The sequence below is a fragment of the Microchirus variegatus genome (genome assembly GCF_963457635.1).
Source record: "Microchirus variegatus genome assembly, chromosome: 8".
NCBI classification, from domain to species: Eukaryota; Metazoa; Chordata; class Actinopteri; order Pleuronectiformes; family Soleidae; genus Microchirus; species Microchirus variegatus.
Genome location: NC_139809.1, coordinates 29,300,595 through 29,318,599, shown reverse-complemented (window position 1 = coordinate 29,318,599; position 18,005 = coordinate 29,300,595). Strand labels below are relative to the sequence as shown.

The 18,005-nt window shown below is 40.9% G+C and overlaps 1 protein-coding gene across 1 annotated transcript in view; it reads right to left on the bottom strand.

The window, feature by feature from the left end:
* The window catches only part of znf423 (zinc finger protein 423), a gene marked incomplete at both ends in the record, with an annotated part of 198,200 nt that overhangs the window by 157,240 nt on the left and 22,955 nt on the right, over window positions 1-18,005 (bottom strand). Inside the window, one exon of the mRNA XM_083894314.1 lies at window positions 9,352-9,414. Within this exon, the coding sequence (XP_083750440.1) occupies window positions 9,352-9,414 (63 nt within the window). The remainder of the gene's footprint in view (window positions 1-9,351; window positions 9,415-18,005) is intronic.

Here is an 18,005-nt window from a genome sequence, read left to right as displayed (position 1 = left end):
GACACAAAACAAGGAACGGCAAAACGCAAAACAAGGCAAGGCAAGGCGCGAAACAAGGAAAGTAGAGGCAAGGCAAGACGCAAAACAAGGCAAGGCACCACGCAGGGAAAGGAAAGGCAAGGTAAGGCACACACCAAACCAGGACAAGGAAAGACAAGACAATACAAGGAACGACAAGACGCAATACAAGGCAAGGCAAGATATGAAGGGATATCTACAATAAACTCAACAAGACAGCAAAATGAACGACCAGAAACTGCGACAGCGTCATATTTACATATTCATATTCAGCCACAGAGACGCTCGACCGGGAGAACAACGTTTTTTTAACTCATCCCCCACGGTTCGACAAAAGCCAACGCTTCAACTTATTTTTGCACAAACGCTACAGAGGCTACAGAAGCTACAGATTCTGATGCTAAAGGATTCTGGGTCGTGACACCAGAGGAGGATACCTCCCTGCTGACATTTTTTTCTAAAATGGTAAAAAAGAAAAAAAAATATTCCCAGAAGACGGTAAACGACACTTAGCGCACTGAAGTGTTGCGTTAAACACACACATTCACACAAATAAATAAATAAATAAATGTGTGGAGACGGGTGTCAAGGACGTTTACAATGTGAAAAACGCCGGGTGTCGTGACCTAAATAACCGCAATTCACACTAACAATGCAGTAATTGTATAAAAGGGGAAACAATATAACAATATAACAATATAAAGCACTTGAAATCATCTCACTTTCTCAGTTTTGTCCACAAACTAAAAATGTGTTCCGTATATATTTGCATTTACAGAAGCTGAAATCAACACTCTTGGAACTCGGGCTGAACAATTAATCAAAACTTTTAGCGAAATCGCAAAACAGCCTCTGCTGCAATTTCCAAATCCCTGGAGGCGCAATATTTGTTAAAGCTAAAAAAAAAAAAAATGTTTGTATAGCACCAAAACACAACATACATTATCTCAAGGCTCCGTACATAGACAACCCTAACAGTTTTAAAAGAAGAAGAAAGCTCGGACAGAAACAGACTCAAAGATGTGCGGCCATGTGCCAAGACAGGTTGGGGTGAAAGGGAAAAAACGGGGCACAGTAGATTGTAGATTATGAATTATTCTAATTCTACAGACTGAGGAGAACATCATCGTTTCCTCGCAGATCTGCACAAATATCACACGCTAATCATTTTTAAATGAATCCGAAAATGAGTTTTGATACTTAAGTACCGTAAATGTCGTACACTTTAAGACTTTTACTTCAGTAATATTATAAAAAATAAAGTGACTTCAACTTCGACCAAAGCCTTTTTCTGGTTCCATACTTGTGCTTTTACTCAACAAGGCAAGACACAAAACAAGACAAGACAAGACAAGACAAGACGCAACACAAGGCAAGACACAAAACAAGACAAGACAAGACAAGACAAGACGCAACACAAGGCAAGGCAAGACACAAAACAAGGCAAGACAAGACACAAAACAAGGCAAGACAAGACACAAAACAAGGCAAGACAAGACACAAAACAAGACAAGACACAAAACAAGGCAAGACAAGACAAGACACAAAACAAGGCAAGACAAGAGACAAAACAAGACAAGACAAGACACAAAACAAGGCAAGACAAGACAAGGCAAGGCACAAAACAAGGCAAGACAAGAAACAAAACAAGACAAGACAAGACACAAAACAAGGCAAGACAAGAAACAAAACAAGACAAGACAAGACACAAAACAAGGCAAGACAAGACACAAAACAAGACAAGACACAAAACAAGGCAAGACACAAAACAAGGCAAGACAAGACACAAAACAAGGCAAGACAAGACACAAAACAAGGCAAGACAAGACACAAAACAAGACAAGACACAAAACAAGGCAAGACAAGACAAGACACAAAACAAGGCAAGACAAGAGACAAAACAAGACAAGACAAGACACAAAACAAGGCAAGACAAGACAAGGCAAGGCACAAAACAAGGCAAGACAAGAAACAAAACAAGACAAGACAAGACACAAAACAAGGCAAGACAAGAAACAAAACAAGACAAGACAAGACACAAAACAAGGCAAGACAAGACACAAAACAAGACAAGACACAAAACAAGGCAAGACACAAAACAAGGCAAGACAAGACAAGACACAAAACAAGGCAAGACAAGACAAGGCAAGGCACAAAACAAGGCAAGACAAGACAAGACACAAAACAAGGCAAGACAAGACAAGACACAAAACAAGACAAGACAAGAGACAAAACAAGACAAGACAAGACACAAAACAAGGCAAGACAAGACAAGACACAAAACAAGACAAGACAAGAGACAAAACAAGACAAGACAAGACACAAAACAAGGCAAGACAAGACAAGGCAAGGCACAAAACAAGGCAAGACAAGACAAGACACAAAACAAGGCAAGACAAGACAAGGCAAGACACAAAACAAGGCAAGACAAGACAAGACACAAAACAAGACAAGACAAGAGACAAAACAAGACAAGACAAGACACAAAACAAGGCAAGACAAGACAAGACACAAAACAAGACAAGACAAGAGACAAAACAAGACAAGACAAGACACAAAACAAGGCAAGACAAGACAAGGCAAGGCACAAAACAAGGCAAGGCGCAAAACAAGGCAAGACAAAAACCAAGGCAAGACAAGGCAAGTATAGCAATAGTTTCCTCTGACTGGTTTTGTTTGTAGAATATACAAGACAGGTGACATAGTGGTGAAACGAAAACGCCAAAGGGCAGAAAAACCACTGCAGGGATTCACAAAGAATTCTGACTCTGAATGCTATTAATCCTACGTCGTAAATCCCAGGTATATTCACACGTTTCTAGTACGAAAGAGGCAACAACAGACGAGCAAAAATAACCAAAGTGTTCACATTCAAGATGCTCAACAGGAAGCTAAAGAGGGAAAAAACACACTCAAAATAGAGTCATTGATGGTGGAAATAGTCGTCGTGTTTGGGGATCAATTCCCAGTGGATTCAGGGGTTAATTTCTGCGGCCCCTGCTCATGTCCGAGTCATGTTCTCCTCGACGAGGCTGAACATTCAACATGTAAACAGGTCAACTCTGATGATGATGATGATGATGATGATGATGATGTACCTGCCCTCACAAACTCCTCTCCCCTCTGTTCCTGGCAAACTGCTCTTTTATTCTTTTATACCAGCAAACCGGGAGAGAGCGAGGTAACAAGAGCTAAGACCAGGGAGGACGAAAACAAGTTGTTATTCAGTCCCACCATGAGGAGCAGCAGGGGGCAGCAGAGAGGGGGGAGAGGGGAGAGGGGAGAGGGGAGAGAGGGGAGAGGGGAGAGGGGAGAGGGGAGAGGGGAGAGGGGAAAGAGGAGAGAGGAGAGGGGAGAGGGGAGAGGGGAGAGGGGGGAGAGAGGAGAGAGGAGAGAGGGGAGAGAGGAGAGGGGAGAGGGGAGAGGGGAGAGGGGAGAGGGGAGAGGGGAGAGGGGAAAGAGGAGAGAGGAGAGGGGAGAGGGGAGAGGGGAGAGGGGGGAGAGAGGAGAGAGGAGAGAGGGGAGAGGGGAGAGAGGAGAGGGGAGAGGGGAGAGGGGAGAGGGGAGAGGGGAGAGGGGAAAGAGGAGAGAGGAGAGGGGAGAGGGGAGAGGGGAGAGGGGAGAGGGGGGAGAGAGGAGAGGAGAGAGGGGAGAGGAGAGAGGAGAGGAGAGAGGGGAGAGAGGAGAGAGGAGAGGAGAGAGGGGAGGGGAGAGAGAGGGGAGAGGGTGCTGGGGCAACTTCAGCCTTTCAAGGTCTCCTCTCTGGGGAAGCCAGAGTGTAGGAGGGGAAGGAAAAAACAGAGGGATGTATGAAAGGGGAGAAAAGGTTGGCTCGGTGCTATTCCCCGCAAGTCACTCTCCCCCACCTCCTCCTCTCCCGCGGGCCTTTTCCAAACTCAACACACATTTTCCAGAGAAAACGACGGAGAAAAGACAGAGGAGGAAATTGAGAGACTGAGAGTTTTAAAAAGCAGGATGGAGAAGATACATTTCACCGTTCTTTTGTTCTCCCTTCAACTCCGTCATCCTCGCGGCGAAGTGAACGCCGTCTTTGTTTTCCCGCTCACGTCAGGTGTGAACGCTCCCTGAATTCAGATCCGACCACAAAAACCCACATTCAGAGGGTGACGTTTCACTAATCCACACCACATTTTCCAGTTGTTCAATTTTGATTTCATGTTACAGCGGCGTAAGTAGTACGTCCACTTATTGTTTTGTTTTTATACTTTGTTAATCCCGTACCGGGAACCTTCCTAGAACAGTGGGGGTTGGGTAGCTTGCTCAGGTGTAGCGCAGCCTTAGCATAGCCCTAGCCCAGCCTTAGTGTAGGAGCCAATGTGGGGTTTAGTTTGGGGTTGGTTTGGATGGTTGGTGCAGGATTACTTGCTACATTGTGATTTGTAAATAGTTAATGTCAACTGTTGGCCTTAAGCCTTTGTTAAAGGTGCATTATGTACTAAATCTAAAGCAACTGGCCATAAAATCCTCCTAATATGTCACAGAGACTCAGGAATAATGTTCATATAACAAACTGAACTCACCAACAACAACAGTACAGACAAAATATTTGCATTAAAAAAAAATATTTTGCAGACTGCAAATCATGTTTATGTTTTGAAAGCATGTTTTGGCATGTGGCGCCGTCTACCGCCGTCTACCAATCATTGCAGTCAGTAGAGTCTCAGCTACCGAGCAACCACGGGTTGCCAGTTACGTCAGAAAACGCAACCTTAAAGACCTCGGTATTTTGAATTTGAATGTAGTTACCGTTTTTGGCCACATTCTTACATATGGCACCTTTAAATATGTGTAGCTTCGTAGCCCTTTGTTGCTAATTTTTCCCTTTGGCTAAAGGGCACCATGGGCACTTTGATGTCTTTGCCGGCTATGATATAAAGAGGCATTGAGATATATGTACTGGCGAACTGTCCAGGGTGTACCCCGCCTATCGCCCAATGTCAGCTGAGATAGTACTTACTGTTCGAACCTATTGATCGTCATTCACAACCTGGAACGTCAAAGGAATATGTCTACGCGTTGGTGATCGTAGACAGGCTTGGATACATGCGAACAGGAATATATAACTTGGACGAACGGCAAGCGGAAATAAACGTGCAAACCCTTCGTATGACTTTCTCTCGCCTTCGTGACTGATGAATTAAAACAGTGCCTACGAGTCAGGCCCAATTAGAACCTTACCATAGCTGAAGACTTTGGAATTAAAGTGTACTTTCGCCACTACACTTAGCACAGCCCTAGCCTAGCGCCCCTCAAACCAGGCAACCCTCTGCTTACAAGCCAAGTTCCCTTTCCACTTAGCCATTGGGTTGCCATGAGCTTGAGCCTTTTTTCGAGGCAACGCCAACGACATCAGACACATCTGTACAGACGGAACTGTACGACGTGGACAGACGAGGGGAAAGAGTTAGAAACTAGATGGCGTTGCAGAGGTATTGACGGTAAAATAAAGTCCAAATTGGAAGTGTGGTGTGGCTGAGTAAGGGAATATGGGACAGTATATTTTTTTTTATCTTTCGCTGTGTGTGTGTGTGTGTGTGTGCGTGTGTGTGTGTGCGTGTGTGTGTGTGCATCATGGGACTGGAGCTTCCTGCAGGAACTGACACACACAGCAGTTCTACTGTGCCACACAGGACCAGAGTCAGCACCCCCTTTAACACACACACACACACACACACACACACACACACACACACACATAGACCCATGCAGTGGCCCCTGGAGGAGCGTTAGCACAGGTTTGGGGGGGGTTCAGCGCGTCATAGCGACCCCCCCAAGGGTCATACTTTCCTATGCTTCCATCCCTGCAGAGCTGAACGAGAGACATGTAGAGGTGGAGAGAGAGAGAGCGAGAGGCAGAGCGATAACTGCATATTTACCACATTCAGCAGTATCTTATTTCCCTGCTGGGATCGGAGTCAGAGGAAGTGTTTAACTCTTCTCTGATTGGCTGCAAACCAGAGAAAAACTACCACCTACGAGCTGACAAAAAAACACCTCGAGTCGTCGGGTTTGGACATCGTTTCGTTTACGCGAGAGAACTTGACGTCGTTAGCGCCGTCGCTATCAGCAGAGTCTTTGACTCATTACAGCAAATACTTTGCAGGTTATGTCAAATCGGCTCTTTCGTGATTATTCAATCGACGAAAAGTTGCCTTAGAACAATCCTGGCAATTAAATAAGGTATTTATATCCCTGCATAAACATGTTTTTTAATAATGGGGAAGCTCCGTTAGATGAAGCAAACATTGAGGAAGACGGGAGAGTAGACAGAGTAGATACATTAAAACTTCTGTCAGAAGATCTAAAGGAGGCATCTTTTTGTTAATCATGTTAATAATAAACTGTACATGTGGTCGATGCCGTCGTCATCAACACAAAGTCTGTCTGGTTAAATGTCCGCCTGTCAGAAGTTAAACCATCGTAGAAAAACAACACGTCAACTTTGGTCCCCGAAAAAAAAAAAAGATAGGGACTGGATACAAGATGCAGTGTAGCAAAAAAAAAAGAAGAAATTGTTAATATCATCCAAGATGAAGTGGTTAATTTAGACATTTAAATATTTACGAGTTAGAATTGGAATTTCTGCAGAAATTAAATTCATACATTGGACACAAAATTTAATTTAAAATAATATTCTAAAGAAAGATGCATATTTCCCTGTATAAAGATGTTTTTATAATGGTGAAAGCTCCGTTAAAGGAAGCAAACAAACATTGAGGAAGCCTCCTTTAGATCTGTCAGAAGGTCTAAAGGAGGCTTCTTTTTGTCAATAGTCCCAACGGAACATGTTGTTGATGCCGTCATCAACACAAAGTCTGTCTGGTTAAACCATCATAGGAAAACAACATATCAACTTTGGTCCCCGTTTTTGTTTCCTCAGGGAATCTTTATTTTTGACGACCAAGAAGTTAAACCATCATTATATCCCTGTATAAAGATGTTTTTACAATGGGAGAAGCTCCGTTAAAGGGAGCAAACATTGAGGAAAACAGGAGCGTAAACTCGCATTAAAGCTTTAAGATTTCCTTTACATTAAAACTTCTGTCAGACGATCTAAAGGAGGCATCTTTTTGTTAATAATCCCAACTGAACATGTTGTTGATGCCGTCATCAACACAAAGTCTGTCTTGTTAAATGTCTGCCTGTCAGAAGTTAAACCATCATTATATCCCTGTATAAAGATGTTTTTACAAAGGGAGAAGCTCCGTTAAACGAAGCAAACATTGAGGAAAACAGGAGCGTAATCTCGCATTAAAGCTTTAAGATTTACTTTACATTAAAACTTCTGTCAGAAGATCTAAAAGGAGGCATCTTTTTGTTAATAATACATAAACTGTACACGTGGTTGATGCCGTCATCATCAACACAAAGTCTCATCAACTTTGGCCTCAAAAAAATAGCTAAAAGTCTGTCACAGCGACTGGATACAGGTTCAAAAACCTTTATTTTTGACGACCGGGAAAAAAGAAAGAAAATGACTGTAACATATATACAAATAAACTTGCCTACAAATAAACTTGCCTTGTAACGTTTACTTTTGCAGTGAAGTAAAAAAAGAAGAAATTTGTTAGAATTGTCATTTTTTCAGAGGTTAAATTCAAACATTGCAACGCAAAATGTAGTTTAAAAGATTTTTCTGACTGTTAATCAGTCGTTAAACCTTCTATCAAACCATCACGCCATCATTTACCATCTCCATATTTGCTTTAAAACCCAACGTCTTCACAGTAAAGAAGTCATCGTTGCTACGGGGAAATATTTACTTAAATCGCTCACTTTCTCGCTGTCGCCAGCAGCAAAAGAATCATTCATTAATCCGCCTTCGCTCGTCGATAAACTTCACGTCATCGTTCTGTCGAGACTCAAATTTCATATCATTTCTATTATTTCATTCGCGGACCTCAGAGAGCAGATGTGTCCTCTTTTTTTTTTTTTTTTTTCTTTTTTCCAATAAAGGCAAAAAGGCAGCGTCAGGACAAATTTCAAATTTCCATCTCAGAGTGGAAATGAGAGGGGGAGGAGAAGATGGAGGAGGGGAGGTGGTGATGGAGGGATCAGCCAAAGAGAGAGAGAAGAAGAAGAAGAAGAAGAAACCACAAAGAAAAACAAAAGTCCAAGAAAAGGATATAAGAAAATCCCTGGTATCGCTCTGACTGACTCCCAAGATATCTGCAGACCACAGAAAGCAGGAGGGAAAAAAGCACACAAATCTCTCCAATCCCTCTTCCTCCCATCCCTCGCTCTCTCCCTCCATTCCCCCCTTTGTCATGTCTTTTTCCCACTGAGAGCAGCGTCTCTTTCCAGATTCTGCCGTCTAAATCCTCCTCTTCCCTCCTCCCGTCTCACCCCGAAGGGTTTTTTCCTCCCTCCTCTTCCTCCCCGACGATCCCTTCATCCTAATTCCTTCCTACGTTCACTTCATTCCTCCGTCTTCACCCTTTTCTTCTCCCCGACGTCGCTCCAAGCGGGCCGTCATGAAAGCATGTGGAATTGATATTACAAATGTGTGTGTGTGTGTGTGTGTGTGTGTGTGTGTGTGTGTGTGTGTGTGTGTGTGTGTGAGGGAGTCGAGACAGATCTGTGGATCTGACAGTCGGATAAATCTCTATTATGATATCTGTGTGTGTGTGTGTGTGTGTGTGTGTGTGTGCGCGTGCGTGCGTGTGTGTGCGCGCGTGTGTGTGTGCGTGTGTGTGTGCGTGTGTGTGTGTGTGCGTTTGTGTGTGTGTGTGTGTGCGTTTGTGTGTGTGTGTGTGCGTTTGTGTGTGTGTGCGTGTGTGTTTGTATGTGCGTTTGTGTGTTTGTGTGTGTGCGTTTGTGTGTGTGTGTTTGTGTGTGTTTGTGTGCGTGCGTGTGTGTGTTTGTGTGTGTGTGTGTTTGTGTGTGCGTGTGTGCATGCGTGTGTGTGTGCGTTTGTGTGGGTGTGTGTGTGTGTGTGTGTGCGTTTGTGTGTGTGTGTGTGCGTTTGTGTGTGTGTGTGTGTGTGTGCGTTTGTGTGTGTGTGTGTGTGCGCGTTTGTGTGTGTGTGTGTGTGTTTGTGTATGTGTGTGCGTGTGTGTTTGTGTGTGTGTGCGCGTGTGTGTGTGTGCGTGCGTGTTTGTGTGTGTGCGTGTGTGTGTGTGTGTGTGTGTGTGTGTGTGTGTGTGTGTGTGTGTGTGTGTGTGTGAGGGAGTCGAGACAGATCTGTGGATCTGACAGTCGGGGATAAATCTCTATTATGATATCTGTGTGTGTGTGTGTGTGTGTGTGTGTGTGTGTGTGTGTGTGTGTGTGTGTGTGTGTGTGTGTGTGTGTGTGTGTGCGCGCACTAACCTGTCTGGACAGTTGATTCGTCCCAGGTGCCTCCACACTCTGAAGACTCCCCTTCTTCAACCGCTGTGGAAGAGGACAATTATGGGAAGAAAAAGAAAAAGGTTTAGAATTCGTGGAACGTTTTTTTTTTTGTGTTGTTTTTTTTCTCTCGTGCATCTACGTTTTTCAAAAACAATCACGAAGATACAACTCACTCGGAAAGATTTAAAGACCCGAAGGCACGCGCGAAAAACCCAATTTTAAACCAATAAACCATAAAAATTCTAAACAGTGTTGATAATCAAGTGATTTATCACGTTGTTTTTTATCCAATAAAAGTTACCCAATCTGTAATGATCTTCTGATTTGATCGTGAATAACGTTTGCTGCACAGATTTTACGATGAAAATTGTGTCATGTTGTTAAAAAAACAACATTTTACAGATAAGGAACATAGAAATAAACTTTTACGCATAAATGACATCAATAACAAACTACACCTACAACTCTCCAGGTGATTTTAATTTATAACAAAGTGCTCTTTTTTTGACCTATTTATGGGTAAGAGAGTTATACAGTACATACACGACCGTTCAAAAGTTTGGGGTCACTTAGAAATGTCCTTATTTTTGAAGGAAAAGCACTTTTTTCAATGAATATAACATGAAATGAATCAGAAATACACTTTATTCATTGTTAATGTGGTAAAAATGTCTGGTTACACATAGGTGTATAGAGGCCCATTTCCAGTGTTCTAATGCTACATTGTGTTTGCTAATCGTGGCTAATCCAAGGCTATTGGATGATTAGAAAACCCTTGTGCAATGATGTTAGCACAGCTGAAAACAGTTTTGCTGGTTCTTTGACGAAAGGGCAAAATTATTATTTTTGAATAAAAATCATTATTTCTAATCTTGTCAATGTCTTGACTGTATTTTCTATTCATTTTGCAACTCTTTTGATGAATAAAAGTGTGACTTTAAATGGAAAACACAAGAAAAATTGTATGGGTGACTGCAAACTGTATTGTGTATTCATGTCATGTTGATAAAAAAAATTTTTTTTTACAGATAAATAACTTTTACACATAAATGACATCACTGAGAAACTAGAAAATGTATAGACTACAACTCTGCAGGTGATTTTAATTTACAACAAAGTGCTCTTTTTTACCGGTTTATGGGTATGATAGTTACACATAAGTTATGTCTGATTTTGTCCACAATGATCCTGTATCTAACCCCTTGATTAAAAGTAGTTTTTGCATGATTTACCAAACTAATAGAGACAGAAACAGACCATAATTCGTAAAAAAAAAAAAAAAAAAGCTATGTAACTGCGATCTGCACCAAAACTCAATCCTATCCTTCAAAAAAAGTCTTAAGTAGTTGTAATCCCTCTAATAAAAAGGCAAAAACAAATAAATAACATAATAATAATAATAATTTAATGATAATAAACACAAAGGATTACAGAGTTGAATCGTCAATCGATGTTCTGCAAATGTACTCGAAGACTCTTAAAATAAATAAAGGAAGCGACAAACAGGCAGGTATCGGCGATTGCAAACGTCCCGGGAACGTTAGCGAACAACCTCACACGGAGTCGATCAGACCTGGAATGTGACACCGACTTCCTGGGTACAACAGGAAGGAGGGAAGTGCAGCTGGCACACAAACAGGAAATGGCTGGAGCCGCCACACAATGGGGTTTCCTGTTCACCCCCCAGCGCCGACACGCGATTCCTCACTTTTCACTGACTCACCTCTGACTCTGATCATTTAAAAAAAATATATATATCCCACTCCTCATATTCCCGTCTCCACATCCTCATCAGCTCCCCGCGGACACACGGCATCCTCACCATCCAGCAGCGACAACATCTCCGATGAAAACAAGAAGTTATAAAACGTGGATCTGAATCAAAAACGAGTGTAACGATTTACCTGCGGGGAGACGGCGGCTTTTGTCGCGCAACGTTTGCGAGGGAGGAATTTAAAAATAAGAGCACTTTGAAAGAGTAATAATAGGTACACAGGAAGTGCAGGTGGGGACAGTGTTTTAAAGTCTGGTGGTAATAAATGACGTGACACATAAATGCAGGTTTATCACCCACTGCAGTGTTTTTACTGCTCAATGTAGGACATCGTCCAACCTTAGCGTCGTCCGATTCAGATCAGATCTCTTCGGATCACGAGAGGACGGCCTCAAAATTTACAGTGAGCAACTTTGAGTGATTTTTGTTGCCGTTATTCAACATAATTTAACGTTATTCCGTTTCACCACAACCTGTCTAGGCAGATGGCCGCACATCTGAATTGAAATGTCTCTGTTTGGTCTTTGTTAAGAGAAACAATGTGACGTTATTTTATGTAAATGTTAATGTACTTTATTTATGCAGCCATTTACAACAATCCTTTCGGTGATCCAAAGTGCTTTGCAACAATTAAATAGATAAAGAGGAAACAAATAAGAGTAATTAAAAACAATAAAGCAACAAAATAGTGCAAATAAATAAGTAAAATAATAAATAAAATAAGATAAAAAAAGATAAAAAAGCGTCACCATACTACTCGGTATTAAAAGCCATCCTAAAAAAATAGGTTTTTTAGCCAGGTCATAGATAAGACGCATTTTAACAGGGAGTTGATATCAAGCAAAACTACCAGACCCGACTATGGTTGTATCCACATGGAAACAGAATACAATGCAAACGCAAACGTTTCCTGTTTCAGGAAATACCTTCATCAACCCATGTGGATCAAACACCAGAGCTTTGGCAGATTCACCCACAAATGGACCCCTGAGGGAACCATTGGTGTGTATACAGCAGCAGAGCAGGAGGTCGTTGGGGAAAAGACGAGTTCTTCCCATTAAACGTTGGACTTTTATGGAGGCGTGGATTTCACTTCTGAAACTTTTGCGTGGACGTCACTTAGTCAAACTCGCGGGATTGGTCTGAACTCTTTTGACAACGATTTGTTAACATTTAAAAAAGTGAACAGATGGACACAGGTGAAAATAAGCTGCTCTCCAAAGAGTTTCACGTGACACACACTTCTCGCATTAAGCCGATTCAGGGACTTTTAAGACGGACCCAGCGATCACCAGGGATTCCGTTTGCGCGTCGTTTTCGCACGGCGAAGAAAAAAGTTATTGGATTGTTACAAAGACCTAGATGCACTGCTGCTAACTCTGCCTCCTCTAATAAAAGCCCATTTTTCTTGATGAGACGGTGGGGAATACGGCGCGTTTCATTAGCCAAGCACACGGAGCTTTATTTAGACTCCCAGAGTCCTTTCAGCCCCCTCAGAGACACGCACACCGTTACAGTGAACCCTGCACACACCGGGGGGGGGGGGGGGGGGGGGCGGGGCGTCGAGCATGCTTACACATAAAAGCAGGCCGCATGTGTGTGTGTGTGTGTGTGTGTTTATCTGTAGGTTTCTCCCATTAGGGACACTAAAGCTCCGAGAGAGTGACCTGCATATGGATGTCAGAAAATTGCGGGGAAGCATATGCTTCATCCAGTACATTCAAGACGTCCAATTATTGGACCTCGCGGTCGGTCCGTCTCTTTCCCGCCCACAGTACATCTCACTTCCCCTTCACACTCAGGTCTCCAGTTTGAAAATGTAAAAAAAAAATAAAAATTGGCAGGATAAGCCAATTAACAGGGCACTTCACACGGACTCACGCGGAAAAAGTCACGTTAACGGCCAGCGTAGTTTCGGCCGCGGCCACACCGGACGCGAGTGTGCGGTCGTCTATTCAGCGAAGACTCTTCTAGTTCCTTCGTTGTGAATATTTTGGAATATTCTTCGCTGCCAGGTCACAGAAATGTTGATTCAAGTTGTGGGAAATACAAAGACAAAGAGATTCTGCAAAATGTTCCGCATTTTTATGGACAAAACACCAACTGGATTCATCTAGAAATAGTTGATATATTAATTAATAGTGGAAATGATCGATAGTTGCAGCCCTGTAGGCAGGGTTTGTCTAAGCCATGTGCCAAAATGATTGTTTTCTCCTCTCTACCAGTTAAAATATATGTGTTTTATGCAGAGGCGATTCTAGAGTCTGTAGGGGCCCTAGGCAAAAATTCCCAGGGGGCCCTTCCTTCTGACCAGTGTTCATCACTGTTACGTTACAAATAATCTGACACCAACGAAAAATGCATGAGTTCAAAATAAAAAAATAAAAAATTCAAAATGAATGAAATAACATGGAAAAACCTTGTTATTAAAAAGTATGTGAAAATATAAATTATAAATGTAAAGAACAATAAAATACTGTAAATAGCTTTTAAAAAACTATATAAACTTAGTAAAAAAATATACATTACACTGTAAAGAAACCCACGTTATGAAACAATACTGTAAACTGAGTAAAAAAGATATGCATTAAACTGTAAATAATCCTCTTCATTTTCCAACTTGCAGAACGATAACTTCACACAGGTTAAAGTGAGGTGGGGCCCCTTTGGGGGGGGTTTCCTACTGAGATGTCATTGCAAATCGCCCATTGTTTTTAACGGGGGATTTCAGTAAAAAAAGCCCTCAGGCTCCGAGTGTCGGGGGGCCCCCTATCAGCTCGGGGGCCCCCAAGCAGTTGTCTGCCCTGCCTGTTAACAAACCGCGCCTCTGGTTTTTACGTAAAGATGTATTGAACTTCCATATTTTAAATATAACCAAATATAAACTAAATATTCAAACACGAAACAGGTCGTTAGAAAGGTAAATTCAATCAAATAAACGTGGGCAAAAAATTTTGCAAAACTATACGAGTAGTAATTAGCAAATAAAGTATTAATTCTTAACACTGAACAATATTATTAGATTATATCTACTGTACCATAGTCTGGTTAACAGCAGGGTAGGGTAGGGTCCCCACAACGTGAGCGAAAAACACACACACACACACACACACACACACACACACACACACACTCCGGCAGACAAACGCAGCAGAGCAGTGGGCGAGCCAATAATCACCGCGACATCAGAGACCTAGAGATCACACAATCTGCCTCGACAACATCACAAACACACAAGGCACAAATTCATCACACACACACACACACACACACTCTCTCTATAATGTGTGTGTGAGTGTCTGGGAAGCCATGGACCATCTACACACACACACACAATTATGCCTTTTGCCGTTGTTTACGTTAACCCTGGAGACGCCTTATCCTGTCAAAAGTGTTTTATGTGTGTGTTTCAGCAAATGTACTTAACTGTTAATGAGAACAGCAAATATGTGATTTGCCTGGAAGTGTTTTACAGTTGTTGTTTTTTTAAATAACATGTTTACTGTAGCGCTAACGTACTCCGTAAACCTTGTGCACATAAATCTGAGTAAAAATTAAAAGTTTTTTTCCCGCACGGAGGGAAAGCTGAAAATACAAAAAGGCTGGAGTTACTGTTTTGTCATCACACCTGGGAGAATCCCAGCTGCTTCGGTCTCGAAACAAACCAAAACGTACGGAGGGAAGAGATTGCGTGAAACACACCTGCAGACGCCGGAAAAACAACCACAACAACACATCACTCATGCACGCGCTGCAGATGTAGTTTATCGGACACACGCAATCAGGCTACGGTGTCCAAAGTGGAACCGCACAAAAAAATGTATTTACATTCATAAATGAGAATATATATATATATATATATATATATATATATATGTGAGCTGGAAATTGGATGATTTATATTTAAAAAATTGTTGGTCAATTATTGCCATCATCAACTAGTTGATGCGAGAAAATAGTGAGAAAATAGTGTTTCCTGAACATATTATGTTTTTAAGCTCATGTTACTGCGTTTATAATTTATTGTATATATTTATTCTACTTGTCTATATTATGTTTTGTTATTTTTATTAACCTGCCTTTTAATGTACTGACACTGGGAGTCCTGTACAATATTGCCTGTATTTTTTTTACATATAAATGACAAATAAACATCTAAAAATTAGAAATTTGAGGTGAAAATTATTAAATTTGTTAAGCTATTCAAACATATCTCTTGAAAATAATCTTAGGTGTTACATAAATGGCAGTAAAATGGTGACAAATGTTATATTATGTGCAAATGTATATTACATATAGGTTGTCATCTTTAAAAAAAGTGGGTCCCCAAATAAAAAAGTTTGTTTGCGCGGCCACAGACTGAGTGAAAATGTAAAAATGTGACAGTTTCTTTTTGTTATTTTTATTAACCTGCCTTTTAATTTACTGACATTGGGAGTCCTGCACAATATTGCCTGTATTTTTGACAAATAAATGACAAATAAACATCTAAAAATGAGAAATTTGAGGTGAAAATGAACAGAAACTAGGCCAGAAGAGATATTTTATGGGTCATCAAATACATTTTTAAAACATTTTCTGGCCTTTCAATTAAGATTCATGAAATATAAAAAAAAAAAAAAAAAAGAAATAACACGTGCAAAAATTCAATGAAATTTGTTCCAAACACATCTTTTGAAAATAATCTTTGGTGTTACATAAATCTTGACAAATGTTATATTATGTGCAAATGTATATTACATATAGGTTGTCATCTTTAAAAAAAGTGGGTCCCCCAAATAAAAAAGTTTGTTTGCACGGCCACAGACTGAGTGAAAATGTGTCAGTTTCTTTTTGAGGGCAGCGATTTAAACAAACATCCACTGGTGAATAAGAGGTTCCCTCTCGTTCAGGTGAGTGAACACCTGTAACCCCACGGCCGTCACACAGGAATGATATGTGAGGTCCATCTGCTGCTCGGAGTTTTTAGCAAAACACAGCAAATGTTCACACACACACACACACACACACACACTAGTTCAGGAGGGAGGAGAATTAATTATAGTTTTCAGCGCTGCACCTGAAGTGAGAAAATAAACAAAAGCTAACACACTTTCCTTTCCGTCCACATCGAGTGCAACATCCATTCCCAGAGTCTGGGATTAGACGCAAACGTGAGATTATTTTACTTTAAGTTATGGATGGGCATTTGGAGGAATAATGCAATTTTAAATATTCAATGGATATTATTCACTGAATATTTGAAAATCCAGCGCATGAGAGCTACTGAAAGTAATGCAGGGTTGGCAGCGTGTTGAGCCAACAAGATGCATTCAAGAACCTCGTAAAAAACGTCATCACTTCTGCAAATGCACATATAGTCCATTAACCATTGGTTCTCAAAGTGCGGCCCGGGGGCCAATGGTGGAATTACAGTTGATAGTTTTAATCCAGGAGCTACTAAGCTTGTTAAATGTTTATTGGACATTACTGGATACAGACCAATAAGTGTAAACAAAAATACTGGGTATTTACCTGGTTTCTATATGGTGAATTTTAGTGTATTATTGGGTTATAAGCTGGTAATAAGCAGGTAGCTACAGCCCCCAATTACTATTTACCCAGTAAATATATGGTAACAGAAATGTGTTACTTGGTATTAACCTGTAATTAGAAGGTAAGAACAATGGCCAAAATACTGGGTAATTACCCAATAAATTATAAAGCGTTATTATATTAACACTTATATTACTTAACGCTAAACTGTAGAACTGAAATCTGGCCAATAAAATTATTACAAATGCGATTTCTTTCTGTTATTTTTCCTTTGGCGGCCCTCAGTCCAATGTTGGGTTCCTAAATTGGCCCTAAAGGTATCAAAACTTTGAGAACCTCTGCCATTAACTAAATGCTGCTGCTGCCGCGAATTATGTAGTCATTTGAGTAGAACTAATCAACTTTATATAATGACTTTTTTAACTTTATATTGTTTTATTATCACCTTTTATTTTTGCTGTTTCGTTATATATAATATTTGTTTTACTTCATCTCCCTGTTGTTTGTTAGGAACCAAAACTAACATTCTTTGTACAATTAAAAGCAACTCGGCAATAAAAAAAACAAGTTATGCCTGTGTATTATGACGGTGATGATAACATAAACAAATATTTATACACTAAAGTCATTAATTATCCACACACACACACACACACACAATACACAGCCGAGCAACACACACCTCTCTCTCTCTTTTCTGTATCCATCTATTCATCCTCATCCAGCAGATTTGTGCAAATTTAGTTGAAATGACCATGATTTGGCAGATGAGCAGGTAAGAAAAGAAGAATTTTTAAATAATGACACTTGATCACCTGATTGTATCAATTGTTGTTTTTCCATTTCGCCAGAGAATAAGCACATTCATATTTGCAGTATATCTAGAGGGGGCGTCATTTTGAAACACCATGTTTTTACAGTAGCCCACAATGGACAAACTAAACTTTCACCGCAACCTGTCTAGGCAGATGACCGCACATCTTTGATCTCTGGATCTGTCAGAGATTTCTTCTTCTGTTAAAAGGGAGTTTTCTTCTCTCCACTAATGCTGCGTTCCAGATCCCATCCAAACAAATGGGATGTAGGACTTATCCTACCTGAATTGTACTAACTCCTACTTCAAAGCGTTCCAGCAAATGAAGTCGAATGTTAGAAAACATGGACGATCGCGGGCGCTTTCGCTTTATGTCTGAAGAGGCATTTTGACCGTCAGCAATTCAGTCTTACTTTACTTACATAAACAAGCGAGCCGTATATGTAAAAGCGCTACATATCGATATGTAACGTCATGAGTATACTTTTACCGTAGCCCTACATATCTTCA